The sequence below is a fragment of the Bufo gargarizans genome, chromosome 3 (assembly GCF_014858855.1).
Source record: "Bufo gargarizans isolate SCDJY-AF-19 chromosome 3, ASM1485885v1, whole genome shotgun sequence".
Taxonomy (NCBI): Eukaryota; Metazoa; Chordata; class Amphibia; order Anura; family Bufonidae; genus Bufo; species Bufo gargarizans.
In genome coordinates, this window is record NC_058082.1 from 480,475,927 (window position 1) to 480,503,371 (window position 27,445).

At 43.7% G+C, this 27,445-nt stretch overlaps 1 protein-coding gene across 1 annotated transcript; it reads right to left on the reverse strand.

Annotated features, from left to right (window-relative positions):
* Window positions 1-698: 698 nt before the first annotated feature.
* Window positions 699-17,613, reverse strand: PROCA1 (protein interacting with cyclin A1). The gene is made up of 4 exons (XM_044285762.1): window positions 17,241-17,613; window positions 12,818-12,950; window positions 3,373-3,507; window positions 699-1,383 (listed from the first exon to the last, which is right to left on the reverse strand). Exons 1-4 carry the CDS (start codon window positions 17,611-17,613, stop codon window positions 699-701), a joined length of 1,326 nt encoding a protein of 441 aa, XP_044141697.1.
* Window positions 17,614-27,445: the final 9,832 nt, after the last annotated feature.

Sequence of the window (27,445 nt, forward strand, 5' to 3'; positions counted from 1 at the left end):
ACTGCCAGAGGATGAGCCTAATTTATGACAAAGCCTGAGCCTCGTCATAAATTAGGTGCATCCTCCTTTGAGACTTTATTTGAATAATAACTAAGTTAGGTCATATCTCAAGGCCTGTTTAAAAGGTCAAACATTGACTTATAGGATAGCTACCTTACATCTGGTGGTATCAGAGGCAGAGCTTGTTAAGAGCTCATTTGCACACCCTCTTCCTAGAATACCAGAGGAGCATCACCTGGCCTAAAAGACATCACGCCAATTAGGTGATCTCCATAAAGAGATAAAGTATACCCCAGATCCTGGAAAATTTTGCACAATCCTTTAGAATCAGGTTTCTGGATCTGTTATGTATAAAAGCTAAAAATAGGTCATTCTTTGTAAATCTTTTGTAGAAGTTCCTGCTTGGTGCCATGCTATGCTGGTGGTAGTGTGTGGTGTGTAGTTATTATCTTGTTGCCTCCCCATTCAGGTGGTTCTTCTGTGATAATATATGGTGATATCCAGCAAAGATACACTACAGCCCTAGCTCATTCATAAAATCCAAAAATGTATATATTACCATATGCAAGCAGCAAAGTTTCTTGAATAGAAGTATTTGAGACTTGTTTAGCAGCAGAGTGGTTAATGTCATTATTTTGCACATTATATTTTTCAAATTTAACTCCATTACCATGTACAGATACAGAATACATCACAGATCATGCTCCACTATACACCTGCTGGACACAGGACACTGTCTTGGGTCTCTTCCTTCTTTCTTTTCTACCCTTTCCTTCCTTCCTGTTTTTCCTTTTAGGCTTCTCAGTGCAGGGTCTTAATTCTTGTGGAAGAGATGTTGTCATACTTTTGAATTCATCGTGCTTTACAGTAGGGGCAATGGTTGTAGTCGTAGAATCTATGTTCCTCATAGGGTCATCATTAAGGATATCATTGAATGGATCCTGTCTGTGTCCTATGTCCACTATGGAGTCTAGTGGTGTGTTGGTCACTGACGCCCTCTCATTTTTGACAGTCTCTTCACCCCAGATGTCTTTTGAGGGAGATTTGATATTTTCTTTGTTGAGCCGATTCTTTCTTTTACCTTTAAGACCTTTTCCCTTTTTGTTCTTTCTCTCTTTCTGCTTAGTTTTGTCTTTCTTCTTCTTTGTCGTGCTCTGATCATGGGCAGTGGTTGGGCTAATTGTCATCATGATCTTCAGGAGATCCTCAGTGGCTTGCATGACTTTTCCCAGAGTCGGTTGTCCTGGTGGTAGCTCTAATGATGGCATTTGACTAGGTTCTTTGTCCTTCGGAGTTATAGGAGCATCTATAATATTTCCTCCATAATCATAGAGTCCAGACTCTCTGAGAACGGCAACGGTTTCATTTTTGTACTTTTTGCACCTGAAAGGAAAGCAACGTGAATATTTTAGCTTAGATTCACTGTAGTGACGACACGCACATACACCAATTAGCCATAAGACTAAGGCTGAGTTCACACGGGCGAGATTTACGCGCGGGTACAATGCGGGAGGTGAACGCATTGCACCCGCACTGAATCTGGACCCATTCATTTCTATGGGGCTGTGCACATGAGCTGTGATTTTCACGCATCCTTTATGCATTGCGTGAAAATCGCAGCATGCTCTATATTGTGCGTTTATCACGCAATGCAGGCCCCATAGAAGTGAATGGGGCTGAGTAAAAATCGCAAGCATCCGCAAGCAAGTGTGATTGCTAGGTGACAGTCTATTCACTGTATTATTTACATAGAAACATAAAATGTGTCGGCAGATAAGAACCATTTGGCCCATCTAGTCTGCCCCATATACTGAATACTATGAATAGCCCCTGGCCCTATCTTATATGAAGGATAGCCTTATGCCTATCCCATGCATGCTTAAACCCCTTCACTGTATTTGCAGCTACCACTTCTGCAGGAAGGCTATTCTATGCATCCACTACTCTCTCAGTAAAGTAATACTTCCTGATATTACTTTTAAACCTTTGCCCCTCTAATTTAAAACTATGTCCTCTTGTAGCAGTTTTTCTTCTTTTAAATATTCTCTCCTCTTTTACCTTGTTGATTCCCTTTATGTATTTAAAAGTTTCTATCATATCCCCTCTGTCTCGTCTTTCTTCCAAGCTATACATGTTAAGGTCCTTTAATCTTTCCTGGTAAGTTTTATCCTGCAATCCATGTACCAGTTTAGTAGCTCTTCTCTGAACTCTCTCCAAAGTATCAATATCCTTCTGTAGATATGGTCTCCAGTACTGAGCACAATACTCCAAATGAGGTCTCACTAGTGCCCTGTAGAGCGGCATGAGTGCCTCCCTCTTTCTACTGGTAATTCCTCTTGCTATACACCCAAGCTTTCTGCTAGCATTTCCTGCTGCTCTATGATATGGTTATAAGGGAAAATAATAGCATTCTGAATACAGAATGCTTAGTAGGTGGTCAATTGAGTTAAAAAAATAAATAAAAAAAATTAACTCACCTTCTCCTCTTGATCGCGTAGTTCCCGGTCTTCTTTACTTCTTTAATGATGAGCTGTCGGATAAAGGATCTGTGGTGACGTCAGATCACATGCTCCAATCACATGGTCCATCACCGTGGTGATGGGCCATGTGATTGGAGCATGTGATCTGACGTCACCACAGGTCCTAGCCGGTAGTTCATCATTAAAGAAGTAAAGAAGAGACCGGGAACTACGCGATCAAGAGGAGAAGGTGAGTTAATTTTTTTATTTATTTTTTAACCCTCAATTGATCACCTACTAAGCATTCTGTATTCAGAATGCTATTATTTTGCTGTATAACCATGTTATAAGGGAAAATAATAACATCTACACAACAGTCGGGTACCACAGTCGGTTTTTTATCACGCGCGTGCAAAACACATTGCACCCGCGCGATAAAAACTGAACATCGGAACGCAATCGCAGTCAAAACTGACTGCAATTGCGTACCTAAATCGCGCGGGTTTGCCGCAATACACCGGGACGCATCCAGACCTAATCCGGACACGCCCGTGTGAACCCAGCCTAAAGGGGATGTCTTGGAGTATAAGAAATAAAAGCAGCTGCAAGAAAGGAGCTGAACGTTTGTCTCCTCATTATATATTATGTCACTATGACATATCAAAAGTTATTCCAAAGTGCAGTTCCCCTTTTACTACTATTTATTCTGCATACAGGTACTTCAAGTATCACTTCTGGTATTGAAGGCCACTTTTTCATGACAATGTCCGTGCTCATCAATACTTTTTCAAATGATAAGCTGATCACAGAGTATACTGCTATATGAATACAAATACTGGCCTACAAACAAGTGCATCTGTGATGGCACCAAGCAGAAGCACTTCAGACAGTGCCAATCCTGTCTGTCACTTACCAGCCGTACCAATGTCGCTCCACACACTGCTCCTGAAGTGTGAACTCAAAGCATTGCACCTGGATGACATTAAAGAACGCCTGTCCCACAACCCGGGAAGCCGTATCATTCACCCTTCGAAGGCAGTCTTTAAACCTAAAGAACAGAAGCAAAATATGCCAGTAAAAATTATTTGAGAACTATTGGTCTTTAATGGGTGGATGATGCAGACCTGAATCAACCAAGATCCTGAATAGAGCAATCAGACTGTTTTCCAGCACAATCATCTTAATTTTTACTCGATACCATCCAACTACAATTGAGTTTACTACATAGCAGCCAACAGTGATGGCCAGTTCGCCGCGTTCGCCCGTGAACACATGCGAGCTGCCATCTTAACTGACAAGTCCGGCGATGCACAGGCAAGTCCTGGGTGCAGGCAGTTTCGGGAACAGCCCGATGAAGGCCCCTGGCGGCTATTCTCAGAACTGCCTGCTCCCGGTGACCGCATTTCATTTCAGACCGGCTCACGCACAGGCACAGGTAAGGACTTACCTGTGCATTGCCGGACTTGTCAGTTAAGAAGGCAGCTCGCATGTGTTCGCGGGCGAACACAGCGAACTGGCCATCACTGGCAGCCAACTCTCTGCATTCAGATGCTGCGAGGAGCAGCCGATTGTCGGGACAGAAGCGTTACTTCCAGACAATCAGCAGCTTATTTAGTGGAAGTAAAGTGCTCCACGGTATTACCTCCGCCGATCACCTCCACAGTATGAGGTCGAGCAATGGCTGCTGCTATTACTTGTCCCCGTACAAAATCTATCTGCTGCCCAGGAATGATGATTGAGGTGTCCACATCAAATATCATTTTACACGATGAATGAGCGTTTTGCTCATTCATCTGCTGAACTGCACCAAATGTACACTGGCCAATTTGTAGGAATGCTCATTCCAGATAATCGGGCCATGTAAATGCAGCTTTAATTTTAGGTGGAACTTGTCCACAGTCAGACCTTTTCACATCTCAACACCTAACATTGCTGAACAAAAGACAGCAAAGAGCGAGAGGCTAATTCTTTATATTTTTCTTTCACAGAAGTGGCCCCAGGTTTACTTCTACTTCAATCCTTCTTTTCACTCCCTGCTATTTTTTCTCTCCCGTCTCTCTTCTTTTTTTATTTATTCTTCTTTTTAAATTTATTTATTTCTCCTTGGACTTGAGGAGACATTGGAGACAGTTTTATCAGATTTTCCACAACAGTTATTGTTATTCTTTGATAACTGCCTTCCTGTACAGACGTATTATTGAAGTGCTGCTTATGTTATTCTGAATAAAAACTAGCTGATCTCACACACCCCGAAATCCACCAATCAGCAGCCTCACACACAGTCACACATCCCTGCAAATCCTCCAATCACTATCCTGCGCGTGCAAATGTAGGCGGGTCCTGGCAGGGGAGGACTGCATGCAGCTCAACCCGTCCTTTAAAGGCATTGCCTGGAACTCCCTCATGGCCATAGATATTGCCATGTCCAATAGGCTCGGCGTCTGTGCCCACAGCACCTAGTCTTGGGGCAGCACCCGCGCCATGGTCAAGCTCAATAAGGTCCACTAGAATGACAGAACACCGGCATAGAGTTCCATCAAAAGGGCTCAATGCAGGAAAATAACTGATCAGGTATATCCCCATGCATTCTGAATGGAGAGTAATCTGTTCAGGATGCATCAGGATGTCTTCAGTTCAGTCATTTTGACTGATCAGGCAAAATAAAAAACTGTAGCATGCTACGGTTCTATCTCCAGCGAAAAAAACAGAAGACTTTCCTGAATGCTGGATCTGGCTTTTTTTTTCATAGGAATGTATTAGTGCCGGATCCGGCATTCAGAATACTGGTGAAAAAAATAAATGCCGGATCCGTTTTGCCGGATGACACCGGAAAGACGGATCTGGCATTTCAATGCATTTTTTTGACTGATCAGGTTCCTGATCAGTCTTAGGTTACTTTCACACTTGCGACAGGACGGATCCGACAGGCTGTTCACCCTGTCGGATCCGTCCTTCCGCTATTTCGCTGTGCCGCCGGACCGTCGCTCCGTCTCCATTTACTATAATAGGGACGGGGCGCAGCACAGCAGTGCATGGCGAAAGGCCGCCGGACTAAAAGTCCTGCATGTCCGACTTTTTAGTCCGGCGGCCTCTCACCGCAAACTGCCGTACTGCGCCGGAGCTCCGCCCCATCCCCATTATAGTCAATGGGGACGGAGTGGCGGTCTGGCAGCACGGCAAAATAGCGGAAGGACAGATCCGACAGGGTGAACAGCCTGTCGGATCCGTCCTGCCGCAAGTGTGAAAGTACCCTTACTAATGCCATCAGTTGGCATATGTTTTGCCGGATCACAACGGAACTGCTTTCCGGATCACTCTTTCACAAGTGTGAAAGTAGCCTTACATGGTGAAAACGGGTCAGGAGAGTCCAAATTGAAAAAAAAAGCATTGGAAAGATGTACATGAGATAAGAAACTACAGATGTAGCAGAGCTAAAAGGAATTGTGATAAAACGGAAGCTATTGAAAACCATTGAAAAAGTCTAAATTTTCTTGCCATTGTTTACCTAAAGCATTATGGTTTCTTTTGCGGGCAGAACTACATTTGTAGCCAGACTAATCATTATGACTTTTTACATAAAGTTGCAAGGGTTCTCCACTCCCCTGATAGGGTACAAACTGAAGAGCCTTTTTGATAAATATGACTAGACTTTAGATGAAAAAAAAATCCAAATAGAGTGTAAGTGGGCCGTCGTAACAGTCAGCGGAGAGGCACACCACGGCCCCCATATCTTTTGGAATTTTTGAGGACATCCCCCTGCGGGAATAAATAATCTTCTCCAGGGGAATAATGTTGTTGACTAGGGACTTCCATTGGCCAACCGTGGGGGGTCTATTCGCCATCCATCTGAGAGCAATCACATTTCTGGCAAGGAAAAGAGTTTCCCTGATAAAGGTGAGTGTATAATGTGAGCGCAAGTCGTCCTCAAGTATCCCCAGGAGACAAGCCTTGGGGCATACCTCTAGGGTATCTGGGATCATGGTAGATATAACATCCACCACTGCCCTCCAGAATGGGCGAATGTAGCTGCAGTCCCATATGAGGTGCCAGAAATCCGCAATTAGCTGCGCACACCTGTGGCATTCCGTATGGGGCCTCCTACCCATTTTAAAAAGTTTAGTCGGAGTGAGGTAACATCTATGTAGGATAAAGAGTTGTGTCAGCCTATTAGTGAGAGACGGTGATACAGCTACCGGGGCCTCTAGAGCCTCGCTCCACTCCTCAGCTGATAAAGTGGGTATGTTGCCTCTCCACTTACTCTCCGCACCCAAGGGAGAAATTGAGATTCTGAGGTTTAGCAGGTAAGTGTAAAGGGCAGATATTAGTCCCCTTGGCCCCTGGGTTCTAAAAACCCCAATGAGTGGATAGGTTGAGACCGAACTTTTAAGAGCCCACAATTGGGCCTGAAGGGCATGTCTTAGCTGTAAATATCTAAAGAAATGTGGGCGTAAGATTCCAACTTTGGTCTGTAGCTGAGAAAAGGAAAATAGGATACCATTTACATATAGATCTTTCAGATAATGTACCCCATATCCTTTCCATACATTCTCCCCCTTCACAATGTAACAGATGAGGAAACAGTGGATTATTCCACAGTGGAATATCATCCGATAGGTCATTGTATTGCTGCAGCTTTTCAGCTCTCCAAACCTGGTGCGCAAGTCTATGGATCTGTAGAAGTGAACCTGATATAGATGCAAGGCCTTCAAGAACGGGCCACAGATTGGAGAGCCGCAAATGTTCTTGCAAATAGTATTCAGAATTGGGAAGCACATCCCGGGTCACCCATGGCACCAAATATCGCAACTGACCAGCAAGGAAATACAAAAATAGGTCTGGCAAGGCCGCTCCCCCATTGTCCCAGCTCCTTTGCAGAGACTGAATGGCCAGTTTCCATCTGTTCTTGCCCCATATGAATGTCGCCATAATTGAGTGCAATTTATCAAAAAATGTTCACGGGATCGGGACACAGGCGTGTTCTAGCAAGTATAGAGCTTTAGGTTGGAGAATCATTTTGGTTAGATTTATCCGACTCATGGTGGACAACGGTAGGGTGTTCCAGGATTTAAATGTATCCGCGAAATATGACACCAAGGGGATTGTGTTTAGTTCATGTGAAATAAGTGGTTCTTTCGTGATAATGACTCCTAAATACTTGAATCTGTCTACTACCATCAAATTATAATAAACGGTAGGCCAGTCTGAGGTCCATAAAGGCATAATGGCCGATTTTGCCCAGTTTATGCAAACACCAGAAAATTAGCCGAATTGCTCAATAAGGGTTATTGCCCTGGGCAATGTAGACTCCACTGAGTCCATGTATAAAATAAGGTCATCAGCATATAAGCCTAACCGATCCTCCCTATTCCCCAGAGATATTCCTTTAAATGTGGCGTCATGGCGGATCCTTAGTGCTAGATGCTCAATAGCTACCGCAAATAAAAGGGCAGACAGAGGGCAACCCTGCCTTGTTCCTCTATATAGCTTAAAATTTGATGACAGGGAGCCATTTATTATATTATTCGCGAATGGGGATTTGTAAAGGAAAATAATCCAGCTGATGAATGCAGGACCGAAGCCAAAGTATCTGAGGACCTGTACTAAGTAAGGCCATTCTACTGAATCGAACGCTTTGGCCATGTCTACCGCAGCCAAAGCCCATTGTTTCCGGTCCGCACATCCAAGCTGAGCAATAACCTGTGCCCTTCTTATGTTACTGGAAGTGGAGCAGCCAGGGATGAAGCCGGACTGGTTTTCGTGTATAATGGAGGATATTACCCTATTTAATCTGTTTGCTAATATCTTGGCTAGAATTTTTAGCCCACACTCCAAAGGGTTTTTGTTAGATTTTAGCATAACTACAATGGAGGCCTCATACAATGATTCCGGGAGCGCACCACCAGCCAGGGACGCCTTATACATACGCAGGAGCTGCGGTCCCAGAATGTCCACATATCTAGAATAAACTTCCAACGGAATCCCATCCGGTCCCGGGGCCTTGCCCAGATTCAACCCCTTGATTGCCTCGGTTACCTCCTCCAATGTGATCTCCTCATCCAACAGCTTCCTATCAGGAACAGATAAATGCGGGTGAGCAATCTTCTGGAGATATTCCTCCAGTTCAGGAGTATCAGTGTCATCTAAGTTATTTGCGAGAAAGGTATGGAGCTGGTCAGGTACCCGATCGTTTAGGGACATTAAAGATAAACAGAACGGGTGAATGTGCTGCTTGGGGATTCGAACAGCAGTGTAAGGGTTAGTGATTGAGGCCATTATAGGTGCGTGGTCAGACGGACCCTGGGGCCCATAATGTATGTCCTGCATTGCCATAAAGGTGCCAGGAGTGCCCAGGAGGTGATCAATCCTAGATAGAGCTCCCCTAGAGGGAGTGATGCAAGAAAATTCTATTCGGTCCGGGTACCTCTCTCTCCATATGTCAATCCATCCCAGCTCAGACAGAAGGTGCGCCTGAGCAGTATTGAGTGACCGGCGAATAGAACTATTGGACGGGTTGCGAAACCTGTCCCTTGATTCTTCCAGGGGCAGGTTAAGATCTCCCATGCCAAGAATCCCGGCTGATGGGAATTGTGCGGTAAACCCGGCCGCTGTCTGAAGCAGCGAGAGACTAGCTGGAGGAGGGTTATACATATTTAGTATTACATATGGCATTTCATTAATATGAGCATACACCAAAACATATATTCCCTCTGGGTCAATACTCGTGTGATGTGGTTCCCACCGGACTGCCTGGTGTATCAATAGGGAGACCCCTTTAGAGTATGAATTACCATAAGCACTCTCCACCCACTGAGCCCAGGGTTTCTTGACTCTCCCTCCCTTTTCCATGGTAAGATGTGTTTCCTGCAATCCTAGTATATGTGGAGCATAACTCCGGATATGTGTGAATACCGCCATTCGCTTCCTAGGCCCCCAAACCCCTCACATTCCAGGACATTACTCTAAGATCTGCCATAGTGGAATCCAGGCAAAGTAATAAGAATAGGCACCTAGCCACTGGGGTTCACTAATAGCGTGTAACATAAGAGATACTCTCAACCACCCAAACGCTGGGTTAACTATTAGAACATAAGCATAACCAGAATAGCAAATGGCCATGTGCATTGGGGACATGCACGATGTAAGAAGGTGGAATTCCAGTGCAGGTACGGTAGCTGGCTCCCCATAATAACAGTAACACTTGCCAGTCCCATAGGTGCGTTCAACGTTGAACGACCAGTAAGTAAACCTCAGTGTCCCCGAGTCCACATACAAATGTAATGCAATACGTTACCGAACCATGAACCAAGAAAAATGGAGATCAGTGGTCCTAACACAGTCCTTGCAGGAACCTTTTCATCCCCTTCCTACATATCAATAGAGACCTTGTCTCCGAACAGGATCACTTGAGAGGGGAGCGGCTAGGTCTCCTGGATAGCCAGTCCTCCGCCTCTGCAGGGTTGGAGAAAAAAAGTGACTTGTCGCTGTCCATGACACGCAAACGTGCCGGATACGCCATCAAATACTTGAGATTGAGCTCTCTAAGACGCCGTTTAATGGAGACAAAAGTATCGCACCTCTTCTGCAGGTCAGCTGAGAAATCTGGATACAGGGAAATATTCACCGATCCCAGCGAGATGGTTTGCGTGATCCTAGCTTGCGCCAGGATAAGATCTCTGTCGCGCCAATTTAGCATGCGGGCTAGAAGGGGCCTTGGAGGGGCACCAGTAGGAAGTGGTCTGGCTGGAACACAGTGCACCCTTTCTACTGTGTATGCGGATGAAAAAACTGCATTGGGGAACACTGATTTAAACCACCCTTCCAGGAAAGCCGCTGTATCTGGGCCCTCTGCCCGCTCAAGCATGCCGATGATGTGCGGCACAGTTCCACAGACGCTTCCACGGCAGTGAGTCTTGCCGGCAAGGGACCAGTCAAGTCCTCCAGGTCTGATACTCGCGTCTCGGTAAGCTTGACTCTCTCGCGCAGCTGTTGTACGTCCTGGCATGTCTTCGCAGTGAACCAGCAAGCTAGACAGGGGAACGTGCCCTAAAGTACCCCAGGTTTGCCAGCTATTGGCTGGTGAAGATGAATGTGCATGCGGGCTGGCGCTTTAGGAGCCAGAGGAGAGGGCTTGTGTGCAAGCAGGCCACAGCCTGCATTGAGGGACTGAGCAGACCTGGCGGAGGAACCAACAGGACAGGGTAAGAGGAGCAGCGGTAGCAGTATGGTATGCACATTCAATTTAGTTCATACCAAACACAGTTCTCCCAATAAAGGACTTGGGTACTTATCAGTATATTCCATTTTTTTCCTCGTCTTGTCCTTGGGGATTGCGTCTTGTTTTGTGGTTCAGTGTTTAAACATTGCATTCCACTGATAAATAGGAGTGAAGGTCACCATGACTGGAGGTCTTCAGTCATCATTGCATCAGATTTAGGCTAAATTCACATTTGTGCCACAATTACAGTATTCTGTTCCAGAATAGTAGCAGAATATCAGAACCCCGGTGTAAAATCCCAAAAAGTTGCAAATGTTTGCGAAAAATTTACATGTGCCAAAATAGTTTTATTATTTTTTTACACCTTCAAAAACGGCATACAGGGATTCTCAATGTTACTATTTATTCTCCGCTTATAGTATATGCACAGACCCAAATGTACTAATACTATCCTATAGTTTCTAAGTCCCTTGAAGTCTATTACAGTGGTAGTTTAGCCATTGCCTATACAGTGTGTATGTATATATATATATATACACAGTACAAACCAAAATCTTGGACACACCTTCTCATTCAAAGAGTTTTCTTTATTTTCATGACTATGAAAATTGTATATTCACACTGAAGGCATCAAAACTATGAATTAACACATGTGGAATTATATACATAACAAAAAAGTGTGAAACAACTGAAAATATGTCATATTTTAGGTTCTTCAAAGTAGCCACCTTTTGCTTTGATTACTGCTTTGCACACTCTTAGCATTCTCTTGATGAGCTTCAAGAGGTAGTCACCTGAAATGGTCTTCCAACAGTCTTGAAGGAGTTCCAAGAGATGCTTAGCACTTGTTGGCCCTTTTGCCTTCACTCTGCGGTCCAGCTCACCCCAAACCATCTCGATTGGGTTCAGGTCCGGTGACTGTGGAGGCCAGGTCATCTGGCGCAGCACCCCATCACTCTCCTTCATGGTCAAATAGCCCTTACACAGCCTGGAGGTGTGTTTGGGGTCATTGTCCTGTTGAAAAATAAATGATGGTCCAACTAAACGCAAACTGATGGAATAGCATGCCGCTGCAAGATGCTGTGGTAGCCATGCTGGAATAAATCCCCAACAGTGTCACCAGCAAAGCACCCCCACACCATCACACCTCCTCCTCCATGCTTCACGGTGGGAACCAGGCATGTGGAGTCCATCTGTTCACCTTTTCTGCGTCGCACAAAGACATGGTGGTTGGAACCAAAGATCTTAAATTTGAACTTATCAGACCAAAGCACAGATTTCCACTGGTCTAATGTCCATTCCTTGTGTTCTTTAGCCCAAACAAGTCTCTTCTGCTTGTTGCCTGTCCTTAGCAGTGGTTTCCTAGCAGATATTCTACCATGAAGGCCTGATTCACACAGTCTCCTCTTAACAGTTGTTCTAGAGATGTGTCTGCTGCTAGAACTCTGTGTGGCATTGACCTGGTCTCTAATCTGAGCTGCTGTTAACCTGCGATTTCTGAGGCTGGTGACTCGGATAAACTTGTTTTCCCAATTTTTCAGACTGACTGACCTTCATTTCTTAAAGTAATGATTGCCACTCATTTTTCTTTACTTAGCTGCTTTTTTCTTGCCATAATACAAATTCTAACAGTCTATTCAGTAGGACTATCAGCTGTGTATCCACCTGACTTCTCCACAACGCAACTGATGGTCCCAACCCCATTTATAAGGCAAGAAATCCCACTTAATAAACCTGACAGGGCACACCTGTGAAGTGAAAACCATTTCAGGTGACTACCTCTTGAAGCTCATCAAGAGAATGCCAAGAGTGTGCAAAGCAGTAATCAAAACAAAAGGTGGCTACTTTGAAGAACCTAGAATATGACATATTTTCAGTTGTTTCATACTTTTTTTGATAAGTATATAATTCCACATGTGTTAATTCATAGTTTTGATGCCTTTAGTGTGAATCTACAAATTTCATAGTCATGAAAATAAAGAAAACTCTTTGAATGAGAAGGTGTGTCCAAACTTTTGGTCTGTACTGTATGTATATATATATATATATATATATATATACACACAAACACACACAGTTATACATATATACTCAGTTATGCATAATTATTTGCTGAAAGCTAAAAATACAGCAGTGGACTTACCTTCTGTCACATTGGCAATGACTGATGGTATGCCAGAGGAAGTTCCTGTAGCCATAGCTGGAGGTAAAGGGATGGATGACATGTTCACAGTGATCGTGAGTCCTACAACACGCATCTGTCTCTTTATGCTCACCTATATGATGACAGAGATAAAGAGGACATTGAGAGAAGAGCCCAAATTATAGTCATATAATCCACGTAACATTATGTCTGTGAATGTTCTTATTTATCCAGGTCATGGACATACTGTAGATTTCTTTAAAACGTTTCACTCGCTCTTCCAACGAACTTTCTCAATTCTGAGTGACTGTACAATAATTCTGGGAATAAATATGTAACTGAATCAACAACTGGTAATTATACCCAGCATGGGGTCAAAGGTGTTGATCCCCTTATCCTAATTGGAGTCAGTAGGTGATAAAGACTTCCCAGAAAAAGGTATCAAGACAGCATTGTATGTGGCAGACAATAGATATCTAACCTCCAATTAGGATAATGGAATCAACACCTTTGACCCCATGCTGGGTATAATTACCAGTTGTTGATTCAGTTACATATTTATTCCCAGAATTCCTGTACAGTCACTCAGAATTGAGAAAGCTCGTTGGAAGAACGAGTGAAAAACGTTTTCAAGAAATCTACAGTATGTCCAGTTGCCTTGATTTATTCTTTAGATACACGTAACATTATGGAAATATAAAGTTTTACCTCAAGCAGCCAAGAGATTCTTAACGCAGAAATAAAGATAAAGTTCTGTATCAGGGATGCTCAACCTGCGGCCCTCCAGCTGTTCAAAACCATAACTCCCAGCATGCCCTAATAGCTGTAGGCTGTCCAGGAATGCTGGGACTGGGAGTTGTAGTTTGGCAACAGCTGGACGGCCGCAGGTTGGGCAGATTCGGAGGGCGCAGGTTGGGCATCCCTGCTCTATATACTTCTATCATGAACTGACCATAATAGAACGGTGTATACTGTATGTATAAAAAGGTACTGATGTTTTGTGTGGATCTGGACTTCTAAATAAAGCATGCATGCACTCTGTCTATATAAAGCTTCCGAACGACTCTTTCTGAAGGTTTGCCCCACGTAAAATACTTTTTTTTTCTTTAAGGCTTGTGCCAGGACCAGTGGCATGTATACTTACCATAGACACAGACCACGACACTGCTACAAGCGACAGGGGTGGTGCTGTTCTGTTTTTGGAAGAAAGCAGCTATGTTTTTCTAATCCTGGAAAAATCCTTTTAACTAGACGGAGGGGGTGAGCCGATAAATGTAATAATAATTACTGGTATTTACATATATATATATATATATATATATATATATATATATTTATTTATTTATTTTTTTTCTTGTGCTGTCCTTTACACATACAGCCATGCGCATTTGTATCTTGCAAGAAGCTGCTGACAGCCACATAACTCTATAAATGTCATATTGCACTGTGCGCCCACCTACATTCTCTCTTCCTCCCCCGAAATAAAAACATCACCAGTGCGCATAGGTCCTTACATTATCCTGTCTAGTGTGGTGACTTCATCTTTTACCGGCAGTAGGGTGACTACTCCTATAATAAGACCGCTTGCTACTGTCAATATTGTAAAAGAGAAAGGCTAGAAATGGATATCCAAACCAAATTCTTAACTTAGAAAAAGATGAACAGTGTAAAGTCGGCCATAGACTTTATACAAATGCCAGGCAAACATCCATACAAGTGAGAGTTACCTATCTTACCTCCCCCTTAAACTTGACCAGCATGCACATTTATTGTCCCTAGGATATGCCCCCATTGTCTTATAGGTTGCAGATCCCACCTCTGGGACCCGCACCTACAACGAGAACATAGCGGGGAAATGAATGGAGGGTGCATTGCACATGCGCAGCCGCCCTCCATTCATTTCAATGGGGCCGCCAAAAATAGCCATCTGCCCCATAGAAATGGATGGGAGCAGGGGCCGCGTGTGCGTTCCCATTCACTTGTATGAAAGCAGCAGAGAGCATGCCTGGTAGTGGACGGACCTCGGGAAATCCGGGGTCCTCCAGCCACCACTCTCCCCGCTCCGTTCTCCTTGTAGGTGTGGGTCCCAGGTCGTAGCGATATGCCCCCATTGTATGTGATGGGAATACCCCTTTAATGTGCATGCTAATATAGACATCAGTGCTATTAAATCGACATTTCTATTAGAAAGAGTTATTTTTTAACACAATATTCATAGATGATATATTTTTTTTTTATTGTTGACTGTTTTTCATTCCCATTCCGGCAGCACTATTCCATTTAAAATGAATTACCAAATACTGTCCTTCTGTAGCAGCCAGCACAGAGAGCTCAAACTTCTACATAGATAGAAATTCCAATCTCAGTTCACTGCTGCTGTGAGGGAAGATATCTGCTAGTATAATAGTAGACTGTAGAATTGGTATGACAGCTGTATCGTTCTCTTGCTAGGCCTGGATAGAGATATCTGCAGAAGAGCACAGCACTTGTCAGTGTAACCTGTGATGCTCTAACTGACTCAATCATCCCCCTTCCCTTTCTGGCTATAGTGATGCTCTGACTGAGAAAGTCATGTGTTTGATGGGCTGAAATCCCAAACAAAGGAGGAAGTAAAAGACTTAGGACAGGAAGTAGAATAAATGGAGCAACTTCAAATTATTATGTCCAGAAAACCTTTCACCTGTTGTTAATTTAAAACAATACATAAAAAATTCACCTATAGGCTGCTAATCTGTGACAAAATTTCGATGATAGTGTCCCTTTAAAGGGGGTTTCCCAGGACTTACTATTTGAAGTCCAAATTCAGGTGCTCCTGTGCTGGAACTACACAGCTCCCCCACCGTGCAGTGGCCATGCCTGGTTACTGCAGTGCTGCTATCATCCAAGTGCATTTTAGGGTACTTTCCCACTAGCGTTAAAGTTTTACGGTATTGAGCTCCGCCCTAGGGGCTCAATACCGGAAAAAAATGATAGTTTTATCCTAATGCATCCTGAATGGAGAGCAATCCGTTTAGTATGCATCAGGATGTCTTCAGTTCAGTCACTCTTATGGTATTTGGCCGGAGAAAATTTTTCTCCGTACAAAATTCCGGAACACTTGCCGGCATTATTTTCCATTGAAATGCATTAATGCCGGATCTGGCACCAAGTGTTCCGAAAAAACGAATCCGGTTTTCCGGACCTTTAAAAATGTGAAAATAAATAAATACCGGATCCGTTTTTTCCAGATGACACCAGAGAGACGGATCCGGTATTGCAATGCATTTGTAAGATGGATCCGCATCAGTCTACAAATGCTATCCGTTTGCATATGGATTTCCGGATCCGGCAGGCAGTTCCGGTGATGGAACTGCCTGCTGGAATCGAACAACGCAAGTGTGAAAGTGCCTTTACTTATTCATTTTAGAGGGGAAATCTACCCCAAACAAGATGATAGGAAATGACCAAATGTGCGATGTGTTATTATGAGAATGGGTCTCCATAGGGGGCTACTGAAGTTCCGTTGAAAGTATAATCTTTGATAAACTGCTTCTGTCAGTGTTTCTGTATACATTTTAGAGGAAGTTAATTTGGTAATCTTGTGGAAGGTCCTGAATATCCTGGCAGCTGATTCTATAGAACTGGGGCTGTGTCTGATGCTCCTTGTTCCTTCGCCTACTTTTTCCATTCAGTTTCTTCTTTACTGGTTGCTTCGGCTACTGATGCATGTAAGATTAGCTCATTCACAGATCACTCCCCTCCCCCAATGTTCCACTATTATCTATTAATTCCTTTTACAAGTCCATCCGAAAATAACCAGCACTTTTACCTACACCCTGCAAATGTGCGCATCTCTGTGTACATGGTGCAATTCTAAGAGAATTTTTTTGTTTTGTTTCTATTTTAAAGCTTTTTTTTTTTTTTACAAAATACATAGCTTAATAATAAAAACTAAGTGCCAGAATCATCCTTCTATTCAACATATCAACATTGTAAAGTACTGAAGTGCATATGGTTCAGTATTTACTAGTGTGGTTCATGCTCAATAGTAATAGTCACTGGAGGAGTTCTACAATACACTGATACATACTCTGCAACATTGTAGCTCTACTAAGAAATTGATGTGTTTCACACAGACATAAGTTGCAGGGTTTTAGCTTCTGATTCTTTCAGTGGGATGACCGCAGTATATAATAGCTCACATATTTGGTTTTGGTAAATTGCTGAAAGTTATTGATGCAAATGTGTTCTTGCTTTCTCTTGTATATGGGCAAAGCTGGATGATTAATATAAGGTTATGCCAAAAGATGAGACTATAAAGACTACATTGTAAGTCTCCTCTATCACTCAAGCAATAGTTTTCAGCAAGCCTACCTGAATGCACCTGCAGCTCTCACAGTCTTAGGTCATTGTAGGATGGTAGCAGTAAAACCAGTCTTCTTACCTAGATCATTTTCTTTTTCAGCATTGTTCCCTGCTCCACACCAGAGTGTTCCTGGGTAGGTGAAGCCCCTCTTGACTCTGACATGCTGCCTTTTGAAGTCTGTCTTTCTAGAGGTATCTGCACTCAAGAAGATCAAGCATGCCATCCTGACTTCTGCAAAACCTCCAAAGTCAGGGTCCCACATACTATCTTGTCTTTTCCTATGGCAATGGGAGAGAAATTGTCTGACAGTTTCAGCATCTTCATCCAGAGAGCATGAGAGTAGCTGTCTCCTCTTGTTCCATATGGAGGTCACCAGTTCTTCACCATTAGTCACCTGGTATTGAGCTTGGTGACCCTGAAAGGACAGCTGGGCACAGTCAGGGAAACCCATACTGCCCTGGTCACCAAGATCCCCCAACACCCCCCATACAAAGGCACATAATAAGAGAGCCAGCATCTCCCCCCAGCTCTCCAGTAAGTTCAGCACCACAATAAGGAGACAGCACCAGTCCAGAGCCAACTGCTTTTATAAGGGGACTTTGCAAGGTGGTCTGATCATTTAGAAGGAGGGACTTGTGGATCAGTAATGTTTCTCTCCTTCCCCACAGAAAATATTAGGATCTACCCCTTATAATACTGCAGTTCTAGCAATGAATCTGTGTTGCTGCTATGGGTTTGGAATAAATCCTGGAAGATCAAATAACTAACCCTCCCACATATATCTATTTCTCTATACATACAAATACAGGTCTTTTCATCTATTGAGTCAGACTCAGGAACCTGTTGTTTTATGAGAGATGAAAAGTTTGTTCACTGAATTGCTGGAGCTGCTACATCATCCTGCAGCATTCATGAAGCTGGGCTTCCTCATGGATCTTTTACATCTGAATTCATGGCTATAGATTCCTTTTACATTGCAAAAATTGCTGATGTAACCATTCTATTACTGTAATGTTCTTGTTGCAAAAATGTGTTAATCCAGCCAAAATAAGGGTGGTTTTATCTGTATTTTATACCATGGTTCAATCTGTAATTCCTCAATTCATCTTCAGACCACCTGATATTCTATTTGCATTATGCTTCTAGTTTCAGAATTTGCTCATGTGGTTATGTCCCTTCCAGCAATACATATTTTTTGTAAGACTTGTGTGTCCAGGGTTCTGCTGCTTTCTCTAGCTCTCCTGTATCAGCACATCTTCATTCCCTTACTGATTTTTCCTTCTATAGCCCACAATAATCTCTTCTCCCTTATTCTTTAAATTAAATCCTTATGATAAGAAGTGTGTACTTGCTTCTTCAGTCAAAGTAATTGTCTCTCCATACACTGATGAGCCTGTGAGATTCACCCTTCCTTCCCAAATGCTTCCATTCCTTTTTACATTTCCCTGCCTGAAATCTTTAATTGCAATCGTCAGGATAAGTCATCGGTATTTGATTGGTAGGGGTCTGACTTCCAGCCCCCCCCCCCCCCCCACACCGTTCAGCCTCTCGAATAAGCTTTGGCACTCCGTTGAGTGCCATAGCGTCCTTGCAGCTCACCCATCGCCACTGACATCATGTTCATCATTCAAATGGCCTAGGCATATCCCAATCCCATTCAAGTGAAAGGGCCTGAGCTACAATACCAAGTACAGTTGCTGTCCAATGGATGGCGTTGTGCTTGGTAAGCTGCAAGAAGCCAAAGTGCTCCCTGAAGTGCTGCATTCTCTTTATAGAACTAATTATAACATATAACCAAATAATTGAGAGTGTGCTTGAACTATGTAATACTTTACAACCACTAATGCTGAATTATGAAGGTTAATTCGAGGACACCAAAACCTTGCTTTTTGTGAATAACATTATTAGAGATAACACGTTAAGAAGAGCCAAAAAAATGTTCTGAAAGCTCCCATTATGATTTAAATGGGTTTATACAGGATAGAAAAACTTGGCTTCTTTCTTCTAGAAACAGGGCCACACCTGTCGTAGGGTTGTGTCTGGTATTACAGCTGTGCTCCATAAAAACTGGAGTAGTATTTATAGACAAAAGTGTTAGGTTTAAGGGGTTGTTTACCCAGGGGTACTTTTTTTCGGGCAGGCACCTTCCCCCGGCTCCATCAGTCCCCTGCAGCCGCTATCTCTTTCTGGTCTCTGTGAGTCCAGTTTGACCAGTGGTGTAGCGGGGGGGGGGGGGGGGGGTGGCGTTGCTCCCGGTGCAAAGTGAGGCGATCGCCTAAGGGGGCGCGGCCCTGCTCACAAGTGGGGGGCGGCGGCAGGGCACAGGGAGATAAGCACTTCCATTGTGGAAGCACTCATCCCCATAGTCATCTGTATCGCCGCCGTCAGGACAGCCGATGCAGGCGGAGCCTATCAGAGGCCGGTGCAGGCGGCATGAAGAAGTCATCACACTGCCTGAGCCGTACAGCACGGAACGCAGGCTGGAAGGGGCCCGCATCACTGCCATGGAGGTAAGTATAAGTGTTTATTTTTTTATATGGTACAATACTGGCTACTAGCACATGATTGGGAGGCACTTGTTACTGGCACATGATTGGGGGGCCATCTATGGGGGGCACTTCTCACTGGCACATGATTGGAGGGCCATCTATGTGAGGCACTTTTCACTGACACATGATTGGTGGACATTTGTGGAGGCACATCTTACTGGCACATTGGGGAGCATTGGGGGCACTTTTTACTGGAACATTATTGGGGGCATCTACTGAGGCCACAAAGAAGGAGTATTTTATATGGGGGCTCTGTATAGGGGCATATTATGGTGGGTACTATGGAGAAGGGGAGAGAGGAGTACTATAGGGTTATCTATGGGGGCACTAAGAAGGGGTATTTTATACTTGCAAATTATCGGGAAAACTGTGGGCATTTACTGGGGCACTATATATGGGGCATTTTATACTGGTACATTATGGGGGGCACTAGGAAGAAGGAGGGAGAGGAGCACTATGGGGCAATTTACTGGGGGCACTATATAGGGGTATTTTACACTGGCACATAATGGGGGCACTATGGGGACATTAGCTCAACTGGGGGCATTAAAAGGGACTATTTCTTGCACTGTCACATTATAAGGAGAATTATTACTACTGGGGGGCATTATGGTGGGCTGTATTACTACTGGGGATCTAGGGGGAACATGATTATTAGTATGGGCACTATCGGAGCAGTATTACTTCTGGGGCACAGTGGGAACATGTTGGGGGCACTGTGGGAGCACCATTACTGCCATGTGTGCTCTAGCAGAGAACTATTCCTATTGGTGGGACATTTGGGAGCACCATTACTGTGGGGGCACCTTGGCACAGTATCAGCTTACCACAATTATTTTTGGGGAACATTATGTTTACACTATTAGTGTCAGGGGCACGATTTGCTGGGTGCAGTTATTTTGGGGGACCGTGCCAATAATTATTTAAGGGCACTATCTGCATGGTACTACTATTATCAGGGGGTTTATCTGTTTCTGCAGTTTAATATTAGGGAGCACAGTGGCACAGTATTGGGGGTGGTATGAAGATTTGTCCAGAAGATGGGAGGATGATGGAAAAGTAGTAAACTAAGATTTATTTTTGTCAAACTGCAGAGACGAGAAATAGCTGAAAAATGGTGGGCTGGTCTGAAGGTCCGAAAGGAAAAGATGAGGAAAGAGGGAAGGGACTTCTACATCAAAGAGACGTCACTGGATGTAAGAGGTATGTGCGCTGTATTACCCTGTATGTTCTGTAGTGATGGGAGGATGGATATAGAATTTGCCCACACTGTAGCAGCCTGGCCCCAGACTTCAGGTTCCACTGTGCGTATTCTGAAATCTGGGGCCTCACACCCATCTACGACATTATCTGTACACAGAGAGTTATCACTGTGTTATGTGTGGTGTTACATAGGACTGCAGGTGATATCTACTCTGTAAAAAGGGGCGTGGTCACAGGTTGGGGGGGGCGCAATACTTGGCTTGCCCCGGGTGCTGGCAACCCATGCTATGCCACTGAGTTTGACGCAGGTCATGTGGCTGCTGCAGCCACTGTCTGGCTACAGTGGTGATGTGTCTCACATGCGTCATGTCATTGGGTCACATGACACCCTACAGCCAGTCATTGGCTGCAGCGGCAACATGACCTGCATCAAACCGGATGGAGGCAGCAGTGGCGGGGGAGCAAAGGAGCCAGAACCGAGCAGTGTAAAGCAGTTAATGATGATTCCCTCCACTGCTTTGGAGCCATGGGGGCGGCTCTGCCAAAAAGGTCCTCTAGGTTGAACTGTCCCTTTAAAGATGCACCAAATTTAACAAACAACACATAATATTTGGTAAATTTGAAGCAAATTATTTCAACACAGACGCAAGAAAAAATTGACTTAAAAAATTCCACTCATGATAAATTCCCCCTTTAATTTTACATTGCCGTCATTTCTATCTCAAGTATTGTACATATATTGTACACATGTTAAATTTTTCACTTAGAGAATTCTGCACTAATGCCTCATTCACACGTCAGTGTTCGGTCAGTGATTTCCATCAGTGATTGTGAGCCAAAACCAGGATTGGAGCCTCCACAGACATAAGGTATAAGGGAAAGATCTGCACCTGTGTTTAGAGCCGCACCTGGTTTTGGCTCAAAATCACTGATAGAAATCACTGACCAAACACTGACTGTTTCTGAATGAGTCATAATTCCGCAACAGTGAGGTCTGCACTCAGCATCCTGGAGCTGAAGAACAATTGCTACTGTGTTCAAGAAATTAATATATTTCTGAATTTAACTGTAATTTGTAAACCCCCCCCCCCTCCCCCCAACATATCTGTCTGCTTGCTTTGTCTAGGTACTGAGAGTGAAAATGTTAGACAAAACGTTCAGCTGGGAGTGCAGATTGTGTCCTTGTGTGCCATACTAATCCCTTTCCCAGAGCTCCGTGAACTTGAGTTACCTCCTCAACTTGCTCGCCCAACTCCCTAGGCTTTTGGTAGGAGGGGCGGACGCTGGAAGTGCTGCTGTGGTGGTTTGGTGGTGTGATGCAAATGGACCCATAGGATTCTTCTCTTCTCTATTAGTCCCCAACCACCACCTCGTTTGTCATTCTGCCTTTCATGTTGTTGTGTCTTTTATTATTACTATTCCCTCCGCCCTCGGGGAAAGGAGCCTATTGTGCACAGTGGCACAGGCTGTGACCTATTTCTAGTCTGTGATCTGTGGGGAATGGAAAAGAAAGAGTCTCTTTATTACAGCACATTAATCAAAGTTGTATTAAACACCCGGCCAGTTTTGATGGGGGATTACAGGGAAAGCTGTGAAGTATGTAAGATACATTCCACAGGGAACCAGCCGCCTGCTCTGCCATTGGTCAAGTCCTATCAGCTGTTTCACTACCTTCCCATCCATTTTCTCCAGACGTGTGATTCCTACAGAATTCTCACACATAAGTGCTGTTAGTAGCTCTCATATATCCCATTTAGCCAAGGTATACACAAGGGGTGTATACAGATCTCATAGGGCCCCATAGAAAAACTTTGCATGCCCCAAGTGAGAGTTATGCTACCTAGTTTTCACGCTCTGTCTTGCCCACTTTACCCAAATTTTGTGTTGGAATATTAATAAATTAATAAGGAACCTGTTCGATAAATAGTACATTGTGTTAGGTGCTTCCCCACTTTTATAAAACTGGCTGTTGGTGGGGCTCAGTGCATAGGAATTGTTATAATTACCATTGAATGCAATAACAGCTGTAAAAAAATAACTTTACACTAAGCTCCCGATAGTGGTGGCTGTAAGAAATGTTGTGGATTTATGTTGGGAAGAGGGGTTTAGTGCCAGACCCCATTATAGTCATGGGGTCAGCCTCCATGGTAGGTATGCCACTGGTGGACAAATCACATCATGAACCTCATGTGGATTTCACTTTAGTGACTCCCATCTACTTTCCTAGTTATTTTACCAGTTTTCTTCCTCCACACTAATTTATATTGGAATAGACACATCCTAACCCTGTTGGCCTATTGCAGAAAAATACCATGGTATTGAATCAAAAGATCCTTCTAATAATTACTGATATTTATTATGTATTATATTGTATTATGATGTCATGTTGGATGCTTTACATAGTCTTAGACTAGGGTTCATTAGACCCACCTGTGAAAATGATTCTGAGGTCTTTTCCAACCCCATTTATAGAGAACATGCTCTTCCACTTTCCATTGCATTGTAATCAGTCCAAGTGATTAGCTCCAAAGTCAGCTCAAAATAGGGTTGTCTTCTCTTTGTCTTCTCTTTGAGGTCCACTCTTGAGGATCCTTTGGTACTCTTGTGTGCCAGGTATTACCCAGGTATTACATAAAAGGGAACCCATTTTCTGTATAAGTCAAGCATTAAGAGGAAACCTGTTTGGAATAACAATCCCTGAGGATTCCCCGCTCTCATCTGCGTCTGACGTCATATGACAGGGTTGCTGAAAGTGGTCATTTCAGGTGGATGCTGCAGAAGCATGGGTGTTTAAAGGGAGACTGACACCAGGAAATTCACTGATAAACCAGGCACAATGCCTTGTAGGAGTAGCTCATCTGAATGTAATGATACCTTATAATGAGCTTTCACTTAGTTGGAGAAAAATTACTTTTAATCCATATGCAAATGAGCAGCTAAGTGATCAAGGGTGAGCCCAAACCATTCTGTGCACCCTTGCGCCTCCTGCAGCCCCTCTCTCTCTCTCCATCTTGATTGACTGGGTTCGGTCCCTCATAGTCATCTTGCCTGACCCCATAAATCAAGAAAGAGAGGGAGAGGTTGGCAGAGGAAGCAGGAGGAGTAAGGGTGAACAGAGTGACTTGGGCATGCTCTCGTTGCAATTAACTGCTCCTTTGCATATGGATTAAAAGTACTTTTCCTCCAGAGGAAGGCTGTGAAAAAATGTGCGTTGGAGTTGGCGGCGAACAAAATGCTGTATATATGGATCTGCAGTTACTTCTTCATATTATGTTGGCATTCATTATTTTACTGGCATATAGGTACTTGGGGGGGGGGGGTCATTTATGAAAAAATATACGCCACAAAATCTGAACCTTACGCCTCTTTTCTTGAGTTCTGAGAAAAGGGGGCATGACCTGGGTGGGCTGGCAGGCTCTTCTCAATAATCATTTTTTACACCCGTTTTTGGTGTAGAAAATGACTTTAATCTACGCAAGCAAGGGAGCTGTTGTAGCTTTATTCAGCCGCCAGATCATGCGCCTAAGTTATGTAGAGGCCGGCACCTCTACATAACTTCCACATAACAAGCTGAATTGGACAGGGACTAAGACTGGCATCTAAATACCAGTCTTGGTAAATTTCCCCCTTTGTATCTATATGGCACTGGTGGCACCTTAATTACATACCACTTTCTCTGCCCGGACCATTTCCAGGCACTTAGAAAAGGAAATTTGGTGTCACGGCACCCATTATGCATCCTGACATTGACAGCTACCATCGCCTTTGTTTGCAGTAATGTTGTAAACGAGAAACTTGGACTGCTATTTTCTTTAACGCCAAATCCAGGTTCTGTTTGGGATCATACGACGGTCAGGTTTGAGTATGGATGCTATATTGTAAGCGCTTAAATGCTGCCTTTGCTGTAGAGCAACACGCTTCCCCAAATGCTGGTGTGAAAGATCTGGAGAACCATCACATACGACAGCTGGTCACCCCTAATCATGATACGAGGGACACTAACAGCTCAGCGATATGCGCAGGACATCCTGCAGCCACATGTGTTACTTCTCATGGCAGGGTTTCCAACTGGCATTTTTCAGCAGGATAATGCTCGCCCAATTGTTACATTGTTACAATTTCTGTCTATCATAGACTTGTATAGAGTTTCAATGCAAGTATATGGGAATGACTAAACCGCTTTTCCAGACATAAACAAGTCTTCAGACATAAACAACAGAGCTAAACCCTCTTAATAGGTCCCACACACGGCATTGGCAGCACCCCAAAACTCAGAAGCACTTTCCCAAATGTTATTTCAGACTAGTAGGCACTAAGCTGGATTCATGAGCCCATACATGCTAGTCCAGTGTCCCCCTATCTCCCCCCTCCTGTGTTGCTCCACTCATTTTAACTTACACTGTCTCCTGTCACTGATCTACAATACACAAGTCAGTGACAGAGCATGTGAAAATTAGTGCCACTTACGCACACTAAGTTCCAGACCAGGGACCGTGTACTGTAGCTGCACTCTGCTGATCTCCACCTCCACTCCTAGCTGAAAACTGTTTCTGGTGCCATAATAGGTCAAGAACATAATAGTGAAGGCTAGCGTCATAATGTTTGTTCCCAGTGTCAGGGAACTCAAAGTTCTCCTGAGTCCTCTGATGCTTACTAGTAGTAGCGGACCACTGGAGAGAAGAGTCCAACTGTAGGGTATGCCGGGTCTGGGGCCCTCTGATGCTTGGATGGCACACCCTGTAGTAAATAATAATAGTCCTCCTGCCATGCCTGCTGTCGTGGGCCTGATGTTCTGGCGGCCTGGGTATCCTGCTAGTGCAGGCCCCATAGCAGCCAGTAGTTATACCTCTGATGCGCAGGATCTACAGGCTCATCTGCAACTTCGGTGGGCAAATTTGCCACAGGATACCATACAGAACCTGTATGCCTCCATGCCTATCCGTAACCAGGCGCGAGGGTCCTACAGCCTCCTTTTAATTGAAAGGTTTTCCCAAAAAACGTCTTCTTTTGCTCTAATATTGTAATCATTTGCATACATCATCATTACATTCACACCTAGAACGTTTCATTTGATTCCAACAACTTCTTCTTGGTGCATTATTTTTTTGTCAATAAGCTCACAAATATTAGGGAATAACTGTATATGCAGTTCTATAACCTACATCTATTTATTGCAGCTCAGAGACTGAAGCGCACAGATGCTATATGGTGCTCACTACAACATGCCACACAATGTACTTAGTCATGTCTGACCCTTGAACAATATTCTCATGGAGGGTCTTCTGTGCCCTGTTGAGAAAACCACGTTTGGTTATGCCCCCTCTATTGTGAACACATGGGAAGCAATAATGGCCTTGACTGTAGCAGCAAATCAAAGACGCCAGGAAGTACTCTAGGTCATAATGCTTCTTGGTGAATGAATTAAAGGGAATATTGTTATCCGGTCATGTAGAAACTTCCTGTGTTACAACCTTTAAAGAGCCATTTCTAGTTTTTCAACAAACGCTCAAATGAAATGTTATCATTTTTATGCATACAATATTATTGGCCCAGTAACTCTAATATCCTAGATGATTGCATTGCCTTGAGAAAATATTCACCAGTCTTTGTATGCATTCTAACTTGTTGCATTAAAACCTGGAACAAAATTGGATTGTTGGGGGGGTTGAACAGAACATAGTCTACTACTTTGAAGGTGGAATATTTTTTACAGTGACACAAACAAAAATTAATTAAAAAAAAACTGAGATATTTTATATGCGTAAGTATTCACCCCCTGAAAGTCACTACTAAGTGAAGCCACCGTTTACTGCAAATATAAATGCAGATCTCATTGGGTATGTCAATATTAGATTAGCACATCCAAATGCTGCGATTTTTGTCCATTCTTCCAGCCATACTGTTTCAACTCCTTTAATTTAGATGGTTGTGTTGTTGTACAGCAGTCTTCAAGTCATGCTTTGATTAGGCCTGGGCTTTGATTAGACAATTAAATGTTTCCCCCTTAACCACTTCAGCATAACGTTAGCAGTATGTTTAAGGTGATTGTCCAAGTGGAAGGTGAACTTTCATCCCAGTCTCAGATCTCCAGCAGACTGAAACAGGTTTTCCTCAAGAATTGCTCTATATTTACTAACATAAAACTTTCCTTCAATCTTGACCAGTTTTCTAGTCCTTGACCATGAAGGGCATCACCACAGTATGATTCTGCCACCAACATACTTTACTGTGGAAAATAGTGATATTGGGGTGAAGGAAGTATTGGGCTTGCTGCTGTGGTGTACATAGAGAAGTTAGGGCCATATAGCAAGGATCAAACCAGACCTTCCACACAGGACAGAAGAGTTTCCACCTAAACCACCTTGGGCCATTTTTTCTACTGCTTCATTTGCTAAAAGTTGTTCCTTTAGATGGTAGAGTCCTGACCAAGTTTTCACCCCCAGTAGAAGAGGGGATGATCCCAACTGGGCCCCCTCTTGCCCTGGGCCCCATAGCAGTCACATGGTCTGACACTATGGTAGTTACGCGCCT